The sequence below is a fragment of the Fukomys damarensis genome, unplaced genomic scaffold, assembly GCF_012274545.1.
Source record: "Fukomys damarensis isolate Sample0158 unplaced genomic scaffold, DMR_v1.0_HiC HiC_scaffold_27, whole genome shotgun sequence".
NCBI lineage: Eukaryota > Metazoa > Chordata > Mammalia > Rodentia > Bathyergidae > Fukomys > Fukomys damarensis.
This window is the reverse complement of record NW_022900939.1, coordinates 5,440,840-5,454,948: the sequence shown is the minus strand read 5'-3', so window position 1 is coordinate 5,454,948 and position 14,109 is coordinate 5,440,840. Positions and strand designations below refer to the sequence as shown.

Here is a 14,109-nt window from a genome sequence, read left to right as displayed (position 1 = left end):
CGGGGGGGGGGGGGGGGGCTGAGGCAAGACTAGAGTTAAAGGCCACTGGGATACACAGTGAGACTGTCTCAAAAAACTAAAAAGCTGATAAAACAGGCTATGAAAAGCACTGTGTCTAAGGGGTTGAACACTAGGTAGTAGCAAAGGACAGGGAGAAAAAAATGTTATAATGCAAAGATAATCTGAACTACACCACCTTAATTCATCCTTTATTATGATATATTTTCTTTTTTTGGTAGTAGCCAGGACTGAACCCAGAGTCTTCACACTGAGCTACATATTATTTTGAGACAGGATCTCCTTAAGTCTGTAAATTACTAAGTTGTCCCGGCAGGACTCATTTTTTTTTGTACTGGGGATCAAACTCAGGACTTTGGGCTTGCAAAACAAGCGGCAGAATCACTGAACTAAATCCCCAGCCCCCTTAAGTCTGTAAATTGCCCAGGCTGGGCTTGAATCTGCAGTCCTCCTGCCTCAGCCTCCCACAGGGTTGGAGTTATAGGTGTGTACCCCTACATCTAGCTTACATACTAAGTTTTTATGATTATACTTACTGTAATTTCACCCCACCACCCACACCTGTTACATCCAACCCCAGGGCAGTTAGATTTGCACATGGAGGCCTAACCTCAAAGATTTATACTGCAACCCCTGTTATCTAAGACAAGTTCTACCACTTAAAACAATATTCTTGGCTTTGAATAACAACCTAAGATTTGTCTGCTTGAGAGGCAGAGAGTTTTTTAAAGCTTGGTTAAAGTGAAAGGCACAAAGAAGTTTGGTTAAAGTGACTTAAAAAAGCCAGAACTCAGATTTTGACAGGAGGGGTTAGAAATGCCCGCCCAAGTCCAGAATCCAGGCTCCATTAACTGTAGCTTGGGTCCACATTTGGCATATAGCTGTGTACAATGCAGTTTTTCCACAATGTTACAAGCTAACAGGGTTTCTCCTTCCCATACCCACAATTTATGAGGAAACTGCTGATCAAGATTGATCCAGTTTTCTTTTCTTGGAGGATGGGGTACGTCTGACATTTCTGAAATTCTGTGCTAAATTGCATTTTCAATTAGATTGGGGGGGTTCAAAGTACAGAATTATACTTTACATGTCAATAAAGAATGTTGTGTAAGTATTAAAAACACCATAACTATAAATCTTCTGTGTGATAGTTTAAGAATTTGATACTTAAAAAAAAATAATAAAATACTTTAGTCTCAAAAGTTTATTTAAAATTACACACCCAACCCAAAGCAATACAGGCAAACACTCCCCCTAGAAGGGCTTGAGCAGCACCTTGAGCAGCTGTGGGTGGTCACATATCAGGTGCAGCTTTGTGCAAAGAACTTACTGAGAGCCCAGAAGAAATGAGCAGTTAAAACAGAATCAGACTAAAACAGAAAATAACAGCATGAGAGAATTCAGACTTTGGCTTTCTTACCCAATCCCCCCCCCCATTTAATTCTTTTATTCCCTCTTTTAAGGAAAGGAACAAGTTTCATCAAGTAAAAACAAAAACACAGACCAGTTCCTGTGCTTACGATTTAAAAAAAATTAGACAACAAAAATACTTACACGGGACTGGAATTCAAAGAGCAATGCTCCACCATCATTTCTGGAAGGAAATCCAACTTAAATGCGGCCATCACCTCACTGTTCCCTTCAGAAGCCAATGACATTAACTTGCTGCACTTGTCTCATCCACAAATATACTCAGCTTTAGCTTCCTGGGCTCCACAAAAAACACAAAGTGGAAAGAGGAGCTCAGGGAAACCAGCAGTAAGCGCTGCAGAAAGAGGCAGGTCTGGGGAAGGGGCAGGGAAGGGGAGGACTGGATTAAAGTGGGTTATGGCCATGTGAAGGGAAGCTCAGTCGGCACACAATGAAAGTGCTGATGCGCCAGGCTTGTTTTGTGTGATATTTTCCCTGGCGAAGCAGTACTAAGTGCACTGTCAGAAAAATAGTGTCAGATCCATGAAGATAGCAGTGGCCAACAGAGCAGAAGAAACACAAACTTGTTTCACATCTCCAAACTCCTTCCTGCAAATCAGTTTTCCAAGTCCCCCAAACCCTAAAACTACCTGAAAGGGGGATGGGGAGGGGAAAGTCACTTTGTGTGGTCTGAAAATGTTTTTAATTTTTTCCTGGATTACTGGCCACAGTTTTAAATTTAGTTTTTGAGCGCCAAAGGCAGCACTGAGCACTGTACTTGGATCCAAATTAACCTCGAAACAGTCAAATGAGCAGGCCAGGGGCAAAGTGTTTGAAAAAAGGCCAAGAGAAATGCTGCTTATACATAACTACCTCCTCAGGAGAGGAACCTGTTTTCCTGAAGGTTCTGAGGGTAAAGTATACTGTCTGATGGGTCCTGGTCAGAAAGCACATTAAGAATCCTTTGTTCAACTGGGTGTGATGGCACATGTTTGTAATTCCAACTAAGAGATATGAGGTGGGACTGTGGAGAATTCAAGGCTAGCCTGGGTAGCTGCTCTCAAAATGAAATTTAGAAAAACCTGGGAATGAAGCTCAGTGACAGAGCACTTGTCTAAAACCCATAAGGTGCTGGGTTCAATCTCCAGTATGATTAAAAAAAGATTTTGGTTCAATAATATTCATTAGTGCCTCGCAAGCGCAAGGTCCTGAGTTCAATCCCTGGTACCAGAAAAAAAAATTTTTTTCATTAGGTGGCAGACACAAAATTTCTGTATTGACTCTGAATATTAACTTGCCAGAAAACAAAAAGGGAATAATAGTATTCTGCCTCTTTCTTGATAGTATAATAGAAAATAACATTTTTTCAGTTCTCTCCTGACCTTTCTAAAAAAACAAAAATCAAAAGCCAGCACAGTGATGATAAACAAAATGAAGTAAGCCTATTAAGGACCAATACTAAAACATGTAGGAGAAGAGAGAGAGGAGAGGGAGAGGGGGAGAGAGAGAGAGAGAGAGAGAGAGAGAGAGAGAGAGCGCGAGCCTCTTGACTTTCTCTTTCCTTCTCTAAAGGATAATAAGGCCAGGGCTGGAACTCAGGGGCAAAACCCTGGGTGTGATCCCCAGAAAGGGGGTTGGCAAGGATGCTGCCCAAGCCAAGACTACCAAGCATACACATAAACATTCTATTCCGGGTGAGCAGCAGAGATGGGTATACTTAGCAGTCAAGGCAGATCCGTTCTCAATTTAGCTCCACATCCCTCCAAATGACAAATGGTGGCATTTCAATATTTAGGCAGTGACTCTAAAACTTCATGTCTGCAGGCTCCCAAATTTCACAGGTTTTCTTTCCATTTTCACCATTAGGCTTGTCTAACTGTAAAGATTTCTCCTCACCCAAGCTCAGCTTACAACAAAGAGGACATTGGAAAAAAGTAAAAAAAGAAGCAGCAGCTATGTTCAGCCTGTAAAGAAGTAAATGAATGAAGAACTCTTGAACATGCAGTTACTTTTTGTGTCTGTTTGGTTTGTTTTTTTCAGTGCTGGCGATAGAACCGGGCCCTCATGTGCTAGGCAAGATCTCTACCACCAGGCTGCATTCCTTATGAGAGGCAACATGTGTGGCACAGGCCTAGCAGTTCCAGGCTGGGTAACAACTGCTGGCACCTGTCTGCACCTGACCCAGGAGGGCAGAAGCTTGGTCTTCTCTCCAACATCCAGACATAACCATCCACAGTCTAGAACTAGAACAGCAGCTAAGTGGTTTATTTGGACTCAGCTCATCTACACTGGAGGTACAGTGGCAGAAGCTCTCTCCCATCCTATTAAAGGAAGCAGAAACAAGGTGCAAGTGAGAGACTGTGACCCCTACACAGTACAATCACCCCACCCTGATGCCAGGCAGGCGTGTGACCCTCCCTGGGACAAGTAGGTCACTGGGAGATTTGTCCTGGTTTCTCTATGTGTACTGGAGCTGCTGACAGGACAGTTATCAAAAACAACCTGGACTCAGGGCTGGGGATTTAGCTCAATGGCACACCAAGCACAAGGTCCTGAGTTCAATCCCGGGTACCAAAAACAAACAAAAAAAAACCAACTTAAACCGTGGAGTAACTATGAGTCAATAACCAAGTTAGAATGTCTAGTTTAAGAACTCCTTTTAAAAAGGAATCACCAAACCTCAAGTGATTCCATTGGTTATTGCTATTACTCACTAACAATACATGAATTCTAATCACCTTTCTGTTCCAACCAGAATAGTATCTGTAACAGAAGAGTACTCAGCATGAGAAACTGAGTCATGGGGCACTACCCAGGGTATGGAGGATGTGTATGCCTTAATTTTCACCAAGCTGCAGTCTGAGAAACACTGATTCAAAGTTTTAAAACCATTTTTCCCAATCACAGAATTATTATTTAAAAGAATTCTCCAGGGCCAGGGATTTAGCTCAGTGGTTCTGCCACCTGCCTCACAAGCACAAGGACCCACGTTCAATCCCTGGTACCAAAAAACAAACAAACAAACAAACAAACAAACTCTCCAAAAGCCCAATTTATAATACAGATTTAAAAAGAAAGCAGGGAGTAAAGTCTTCCAAATTCCGTGTTTACACTGCTACTGTAAGTCCATTTTGCTATTTACAAAGTAACAATGCTTTAAAAACCTGCAAGATGGAAATGTTATGACACTATGAAGAGTGCATCTCTCTGACAGTTCTGTAGAGTTAATCTCTCTATAATTAAATTCAACATGCTTGAGGGAAAACACAGAAACTAATCAAGTCACTCAATTTTAGAAAAGGGTTATAAAGTTACAATAAAAACAATTACGGGAATACAAAAATGCAGATATTAAGGGATATTAAAAAGTAAAATTAAAAGTCAGTTATTCACACATAATTTTTTAAAAAATGTCTTAATTAGTCATACATTACAGGACACATTAGAAATAAAGAGATGCGGGCCAGGGATTTAGCTCAGTGGTTCCACCGCCTGCCTAACAAGCACAAGGACCAGAGTTCAATCCCCAGTACCAAAAAAAAAAAAAAGAAAAAAAAAAAAGAAAGAGATGGCAGGAGTGGTTATGATATGCTGCAAAAGGTGGCCTTAAATTTTCCTCCGTCTTTTTTACTTCCTGTTCTTTCACTATGAATTTGCTTCTGCGGTTTGCTGTACTTTCTCTGGTTGTCCGCCTCAGTTTTGTCTGCCTCTTCTTTTATGGGTAATAGTTCAAAGCCTGATGAGAGGGGAGGCAAAGACAGCCTGACAGAGCATCAAGAACCCAAAAAATATTGCATGCAGTGGCACAGTCCTATAATCCCAGAACTCTGGGAGGCTGAGGTAAGAGAATCACAAGTTTGAGCCTAGACTGGGTAACTCAGTGAGTCGTCATCTCAATCACAGTGCCAACTCCAAGTCTAAAAAGAATACAAATTGTATAACTCATAATATAAAATAGGAAGTAAAGGGCTAAAGGTGTAGGGTAAATGGGAAGGGTAGGGGAAAGGAAATAAGGGAGAAGAAAAAAATGAGAATAGGAAAAAATGGAAACAGTCTTTGTAAATAGGGGAGGAATGGAGGGAGTAAAGGGAGGGCAGAAGTATGGGAAAAATGACAACCAAGACCTGTCATGTAAAGGTACAAGATCCCAATGATGAATGTAACTGTACTGTATACTTACAAAGTACCAATAAACTCAATGAGAAAAGAAAGAACCCAAATAATTAAAACTGCTCAATATAGTTAAGGGAAGCACACTCATGCAAACAGTGCACCTAGCATTTTGATATAGGAATGGATAAACTTGAGGATAATGTAAAAGTGAGTTAGAAGAGAGAAATGCTAGAAATATACAGCATCTTTCAGCCTAAAGGTGAAGCAGCGCTAAGCAAAAGGACCTGGGTGGCACCTGCAGACCTCTGTCCTGACTGGTGTGACAGTGAGCCATATTTCATGTCTATTCCACAAACTGAGTGCGTCTGAAAGCGCAAAAACATGAGGTCTGCTTCTAGAACACAGAAGAGATCAGAGACTACACTGAATATAAAAACATGTCTGTCCACCGTCTGCCTTGCAAGTGCAAGGACCCAAGTTTGATCCTCAGTACCAAAAAAAAGAAAAGTAAAATAGATTAAAATATATGCCTATGTTATGAAAACTCACCATCAGTTTATATAAGGAAACAAACATCTTAAAGAACAGTCACAACCTAAGAACATGATTTTAGGATAGTCATAACCTTCCTAAGGAGAGTGCAACTGCTGGAGGTGAAATAATATATGGGATATAGAAAAGAAGTAACTTATACCCCCTTAAAACTAACCAACCAGAGAAATCAATTTTAGCTTAAAATCTTCAGAGATTGAGCTTTATTTTAAAAACTGAGTCAGGAGACTGACAGAAGATCTTCAAGTTCAAGGCCAGCCTGGGCAACACGGCAAAATCCTGTCTCAGAAAAAAATAATGGCAATGATAATGACAATAACAAAGTAATCGTATGCTGGCTCAAACTGGCAATTACCTCCATAGCATCCTACTTTGTGAGGCTTTTTTGTGTTGCTGTTATTACAAAAACATGACAGTTAAAAATAATTTAAACTAGCCGGGCGTGGTGGTGCACGCCTGTAATCCCAGCACTCGGGAGACTGAGGCAGGAGGATCCCTGTGAGTTCGAGACCAGCCTGGGCTACATAGTGAGTTCCAGGTCAGTCTCAACTATATAGTGAGACCCTGTCTCAAAAACAAACAAACAAACAAACAAACAAACAAAAACAACTTTAACTCTTGGATCTTAAGAAATTTACAGCAAGTGGAAAACAATGTAAAAATTTCTGAATGTGGTCAGGACATGAAATAGAGGGTTAAAATATTGTAAAATATTGTAAAAACCTATTTCAAATTTTAAAACCACTTTAAGAAAAGAAGCAGCAGGTTTAGTTGTATACCAGTTGTTCTGCACTTAAAACTATACTGTGGCATACCAAGAAGAGAATATAAGGCTGCAGGAAGGAAAAACAGAATTTACTTTCTTTTTCTTTTTTGAGACAAGGTCTCACTATGTAGTTCAGGCTGGCTTCAAACTCACAGTGATCCTCCTGCCTCAGTCTCCGAAGCGCTAGGATTACAGGCCTGTGTCACCACCACCCCAAACATATTTTAAAAATAAAAGTTTTCCATTTCCTCCCCCTAACCTTAATCATTCCTATCTCCTCCCACAATCAGTGCCAAAGATAAGGATTATCAGAAGATTTTCTGCTGTGATTATTTTTCTTGGCAAAAGTAAAAACTGAGAAGTCTTCTTTGGACAAGGCCAGCCCTAACAAATGCATGTGCTTAATTTTGACCACCCTTCATTCAAATTCATTTAGATCCCAAACTTGTCCAGAACTTAGGTATCTTGTGGGGGAGGCAGGGTCTCACTATGCAGTTTAGGCTGGCCTTGAACTCACTATGCCAGTCTGGCTTCAAACTCATGGCAACCATCCTGCCTCAGCCTCCTGAGTGCCGGGATTACAGGCATGGGCCACCATGCCCAGCTGTCGGTATAATTCTAAATCAATATGCTCTAAGTTTACACAGTTTACATTTCAATGAGTACTTAAAAATCAATGCACTGAACAAATTCTGGTTCCAGGACGGTTACATTATCTGTGTAGAACCCACAAAGTCCAATCCTCATCTTTGTTGTTCCAACAAGAGGTGGAAGTGATGAGAAAGGCAGGTGGGGAGCTACTGTATGTAGTTCTGCCCTCCCCACCCAGCTCTGCTTCCAGAACCAGGCCACAGTCCCTAGAGGACACAAACTCGCCTTGGGAAATAGCTAAGGAGGAAGAGTTGGGAAAGCGAGCAAGGAAACACTTCCAGCTTCCCAAGGACAGACATTTGCAAATGAGATCCCATAATGTAGTAAAGAAGCCATCACCTTTCTGAAAGCAACTTTTCATCTGCACAGCAGGCCTCATGCAAGAAGGTTAAAAGCTGGCCATGGAGCACACCCATCCAGCAGGGAGCCCATACCTGGAGCTTTACACCTCCCTCTCTGGACTAGGTCTTCACTCTAAAAAAACCAAGGAAAGAAAAATAAGTGGGCCATGTCTACTATTTTCAGAATTCCAAATATGCAGCTTCTTTCCAAAGAAAAGTCCTTTTGTCACCACACTGGAAGATAAAGCAAAAGGATTTCTCTCTCTCCCATTTTTAAAGTTCACAATTCCATAAAGATAAACTGAATTTAACATCTTTAATTTTAAAACAGCATCAATTTAAAAGACAGACGTACTAAAGGGCTTAAAAGAAGATGACAAGAGAACATGGCACATGCCTGTAACATTAGCTCAGGAGGCTGAGGCAGGAGGACTGCAGGTTGGGAGCCCAGTCTGGGCAACTTAGCAAGGGCCTGTCTCGAAATTTAAGAAAGGGTTTGGAATATAGTAGAGGACCTGGGTGGATCAATCCCTTGTAAAAGAAAGGAGAAGAAAGCGGAGGAAGGAAAAAAAAAGAAAAGAAAAGAAAAATGAGGAAGGCGGGAGGGAAGGGCTGGGACACAGCTTAGTGCAAAGGCCCTGGGTTGGGGGGCAGTACATTCCTCTAAATGTCTCACCAAACAGCAGAATAATGACTAAGGTTTATGAGGGTAAATTCTGTACATCTTAGGTCATCAAAACAATTTTTTTTGCCAGGAGATTTAGCTCAGTGTTGCCGGCACCTGCCTTGCAAGCCCAAGATCCGTAGGTTGATCCCTGTTACGAAGATTGAACTCAAAACCTTGTGCTTCCAGGCAGGCGTCAACACCACTGAGCTGAATTCCTGGCCCCAAACAATCATTTTTAACACCTGCTTTGGGACAGTTACAAAAATTCCAAAAGGTGTGTAATTCTTTTAGCAATCAAGGATCACATTATTAAAGTGCTGTTCTCCACATGATCTCCCCAGAGCAATCTTAGAGAACATGCAGGTACAGGGTGTGAAGCTCTTCAAAGTCAACCAAGTTCCTGCCTCTGTAAGTGCATCTTGGCCCTAGGATCATGGTAAACCACCAAAACCAAAAGAATCAGAAAACAGGGAAGTTAATTGAAGGTAAAAGCAAAGAGAGGACCCGCAAAACCAATTTGTTTTATTTTAAACAATCTTGCAAGTAAAGATTGATTCTACAAAGCTGCTCAAATTCCTACAAACTTCCATTTACAGCTCATGCCAGCTGCACTTCTGTCTGGCCCTAGCCAGAGACACAACTTTTCAAAGTCACTAAGGACAACACCTATGCTGCAAAGAATAAGAACTTTGAAAGACAACACCAGACAAGACCCACAACTAACTGTAATGTGACCTACTCACCCCGAAAACCAAGATGGCTCATTTATTCATTTATTTATTTATGGGGAGGGTACCGGGGACTGAACTCAGGACCTTCTACTTGCAAGGCAGGTGGCAGCACCACTGGGCTAAATCCCTGGCCCAATATGCTTCTTAATAAAATAGGTGTTGATATATTTAATTGGTTGGGGGAGATGAGGAAGGAGGATCACAAGTTTAAGCCCAACACAGGTAATTTAGCAACTTAGTGAGACCCTGTGTTGAAATAAAAAAGGGCTGGGATGCAGCCCAGGGTTCAACTCCCTTTATCTCACACAAAAAAATATTTAATTGGCTTTTCTTATGGCCTTGATTATGTTTCTAATTTTGGTAATAAAGTAGTGATACTTCAGTAAATTTAAGGCAAAATCCATACTAACAAAAAACTAGACTGGCACAGTGGTGTGCCTGTAACCCTGGCTAGTTGTCAGGCTGAGATAGGAAAACCCTAAATTTGAGTCCAGCCTGGGTAACTTAGTGAAAGACCCTATCTCAAAAAAATGTTTTTTTATTTTTTTGGTTTTTTGAGACAGGGTCTCACTATGTAGTTGAGACTGACCTGGAGCTCAATCTGTAGCCCAGGCTGGTCTGGAACTCACATGATCCTCCTGCCTCAGCCTCCCGAGTGCTGGGATTACAGGCACGTGCTACCAAGCCTGGCTTCAAAATAAAATTTAAAATGGCTGGAGATAATAGTTCAGTGGTACACTGATGTGCCTAGAATGCAGAACGCCCTGGATTCGATGCACAGTTCCACAAGTATACACAAAAAGTCTAAAACTATTTCCTTAGACCTGCCTGTTGCATGAAGTTACTAAGAGGAGCTGGGAAGTAGCTCAGGGCACAGCACATGCTCAGCATTATGCAGGCTCAAGCCCATCAGTTCAATCTCCAGCACCCCAAAAACTTCTAGAAAGAAAAGGGGCTGGGAATGGTGCTGCACACCTGTAATCCCAGCACTCAGGAGGCTGGGGCAAGGGGATCATAGTGAGTGAGAGGCCAGCCTGGATGGAAAGGAGTATTTCTAGGTTTGAATTTTTTACATCTTTTATTTCTGTGGGAAACAAAAGTGCACCGTTCTGTAAGGAAGCCTGGGCAATGTCTGCAAAGTATTTCTGTGGCCCCAGACTCCTGCTCCTGCCAACATCATCTCCACTTCCCTGTCACTCAGGGAGTAGGGGAGGGAAGGGGGAAAGGGAGGTCACCAAAAGCCAGGGAGAAGGCTGACAGTGAGCCAGCCCAGGGTTAACAACAGTATGGTCTGCTTGTAATAAATCTTAACAGGTTTAAAGACCTTACACAAAGTTTTAAATTGTACTCAACTAATACAAAAGCTCTCAGATATGCTTTCCTTGGAGTAGGCAAGGTAATCAACCCTTTATTTCTCAGTTGTGTTTTATTTTATTTTCGAGACACAGTCTCACTGTATTTTAGGCTGGCCTTGAACTCACTATGTAGCCCAGGCTGGCCTACAACTTGAGGCAATCCTCCTGCCTCAGTCTCCCAAAGCACTGGGATTATGGGCATGTGCCTCCATGCCCAGCTTTCTGTTTTTTGCTCATCTATACAGTTATAACCTCAGTATATGACAAAATGCAGTCATTCCTGGGAGATGGCCACTGAGTCACCAACAGCAGCTCTTTTGTTTGTTTTGAAACAGGGTCTCACTATGTAGTTGAAACTGACCTGGAATTCACTTTGTACCCCAGGCTGGTCTCAAATTCACAGCGATCCTCCTGCCTCAGCTTCCTGAGTGCTGGGATTACAGGGGTGTGGCACCTTGCCCAGCTTCCAGTAGCAGCTCTTGCACAGCAGGCCCTTGGTCACACACTCCAGAGAGGACTGATGGCATAGTGGTGCTTGACGACCTACGTGAGTTCTGAACCCATTACCTTGGCCTCATCAGCAAGTCTCACTCACTATTGCGCGTAAGTATTATGAATGATTTCTTGAAAAACTTTTTCTGCTATAAGACAGGAGCTAATGAAGAACTTGACAACTATCTAGTTTAGAAGTTTTCAAAAGCGGATGTGTTCTTCCCCTAAACATAAAAGTGAGGCTGGTGAGGAAGACAGATGAAGACGAGGCAAGCAGCAACTGTTTGTTTCTTCTAATCCCTAAGCTACCTACTATAGGTCTCCTGGAAAATGTGAAAACATAGATAATTCAAAACAAATAATTCACCAATTTTATATTCAGCTTTGCAATGATGGTTGTTGAGCAGCACATTTCTCTACCTTTACCTGAATGAATGAATTAATGGTAGTAACTACACATGGTATCTAAAGTTCATAAATCCTTCAGGTGGGAGACATGTCCACATATTTCCAAAGAGGCAATAAATAGGAGCTAGCAGTCTCTGAGCACTTACTCTAGTCACTGTCCTGTTCCAGGTGCTTTATATTTCATTCTTATAACCACCCTACCTCTGACACAAAGAGATGATGTAATTCCTTCAAGATCACAGGATCCAGAAAAACAAAAGAGGCTGACAGATAAAGCCAGGCAGTTGGCCCACTCAGTGAAAGGTTGCTTTAGGTTAAAAATTATCAGGGCTGGAGGTGTAACTCAGCTGGAGAGTGCATATCTAGCTCTGATAAGGCCCTTGGTTCAAAACATAAATAAAACCCATCTCCAAGGACGTTCATGCACATAAATAACTGAAAACACTATATCAATGCCAGGAAGTTTATATGGCCATCCTTCTAAGGCAAATCTTGTAAGTACAGAGGTAAATGCCCAGGGTCTCAACTATCACAAGAGCCTCTTCCAGAGACATGGTTAAGGGCAGTGAGAACTCCTGCTGCTACCTAGTAGAGGTCTGACTTACAAGAAGTTAATTTGTACTTCTAGGTATCATTTTCCTTACCTATAAAAGAGAACTTCAATTATGTATCTTAAAAGGGCTAAGGGACTAAGCAGATACCCAGAATATAATCAAGACACTACAAAACTTCCTGGAAGAGCAAAGAGATAAGTAACAGATGTTACTTGGGAAGTATGCTTTATCTTTTAATTGGCTTATAATTCCTTTACTTCTGTCTCTTCTCTTCTGTGTGGCTGCTTAATAAAACAAGTGGGCTTTTTGCTGTGGAAAGCATGCTCACTACTGTCACTCTCTAGAGAGCCACGTACGCAGATCAAAGGTCTAACTGGGAAGCTGCCCTGGCTAGCCCAAAGGACCCTTTCTCTTCCTTGCAACACATGCTCTCCCGCTGCTCAGCTAGTCTAGTGTCACCATTCAAGACTAGGTTTGGGCCTTCTGACTCCTTAGTGACTAATGGCCATCTATGTGTGTCCTCTCCACAACCCTAGTAGGGAAGTTTATCAACAGAACTTAAACTCATCTCTTTCTCCACACTGGCCAGTATGCTCATCCTTTCTGCAACATTTTTTTTCTCAGCTTTTTGTTAATGGGGGGGGGCAGATGAGGAGGCAGAAGAAACTTTCATGTAAAAGATAAAATTTACCATCATAACCACTTTTAAGTGTATAGTTCAGTAGTGTTAAGTATATTTGCATTGTTATGGAATATTAAAAACAATTTTATTTTGTTTTGTTTTGGTTTTTTGAGACAGGGTCTCACTATGTAGTTGAGACTGACCTGGAACTCACTATGTAGTTCAGGTTGGTCTCGAACTCACAGGGATCCTCCTGCCTCAGCCTCCGGAGTGCTGGGATTATAGACATGTGCCACCACGCCTGGCTTAAAAACAATTTTAAAAAACTACTTTCGTCAGAGTTCTTAATTCAGTGTCCCCAGCTTTCTCTGAAGTCAGAGGAGGACTATTAGCTCTATTCTGCTTTATGCTAAACTATGCGAAGATGGACACTAAGGCTTCCTTACTTTAAGATATTCTCAGGGGCTCAGCACTGTTGGAATGGTCCTCTCTGACGCTCTTCTATCTCTAGAGGATAGAAGTAGATTACACTATCACTAAGTTAACTATTATTATATTTTCTCTAAACAGATTTTAAATTTTCTGCTTGAATCTTCTTAACAATAGTTCTCAATTTTTGTTAATGAAATATACTACCAATTGTTACCACTTTGTAAATTATACATGTTAGCAACAAGTTTGTCCTCTTTTGTATTTACAACCCCGAACACCTGATGACATACATCAGACCTTTAACCATTAAAACTCATCTACTCTAAAAGTTTCCATGTCGTGAACATTTTTTCTTTCCCCCCAAAAAAACAGGGCTGGGGATTTAGCTCGGTGGTGTCAACGGCCTGCCTTACAAGTGCAAAGTCCTGAGTTCAATCCCCGGTACAAAAAAAAAAGTACACATGTACACACACACACACACACACATACACACACTCTTTCTTCTTTTCCTTTGAGACAGCATCCCATCAGGTTTCCTAACCCCTGGGCACAAATGAGTCTTCCTTCCACCCTCAGCCTTCTGGGTAGTTACAAGCACTCACCACTGCACCAAATGAACATTTTCTTAAAATGAGACATAACTGAGCACAAGTATCTGCACTTTCTGGTTTTTACTCTCCTTCATATTGTGGACACTAATAAAAAGCATCATATGCAGCCCCCACTTTTCTTTTTTTAAACAACAGTTGTATTATTTATCATTTCATTTTTTCCTTCCTCAATTTAAATTTTTTAAATACAGAACCACATTTTGTTATTTCCGGTAAGAACTTTTCTACACATGTAGACCTACACACACTCAAATACACAGAATTACCAAATGCAGTATCACACTGTTTATTACTGTACAACCTACCTTTTTCACTTCATAAACTTTTTTTTTTTTTTTTGGTACCAGGGATCGAACTCAGGTCCTTCTGCTTGCAACAGGCAGGGG

General features: G+C 41.4%; 1 protein-coding gene across 15 annotated transcripts in view; it reads right to left on the bottom strand.

Moving 5' to 3' along the window:
• Positions 1-14,109, bottom strand: part of Celf1 (CUGBP Elav-like family member 1) — a 55,836-nt gene that overhangs the window by 30,100 nt on the left and 11,627 nt on the right. For 11 of the 15 annotated variants that reach the window (XM_033756484.1, XM_010612407.3, XM_010612408.2 and 8 more), the window contains exons 2-3: positions 7,945-7,984; positions 1,573-1,724 (exon numbers count right to left, since the gene is read on the bottom strand). The exons of 2 other annotated variants lie outside the window; for them this stretch is intronic. In XM_033756484.1, coding sequence (XP_033612375.1) covers positions 1,573-1,676 — 104 coding nt within the window. In that variant the 5' untranslated portion in view covers positions 1,677-1,724; positions 7,945-7,984. 2 more of the 15 variants (XM_010612411.3, XM_010612410.1) reach the window with 2 other exon arrangements.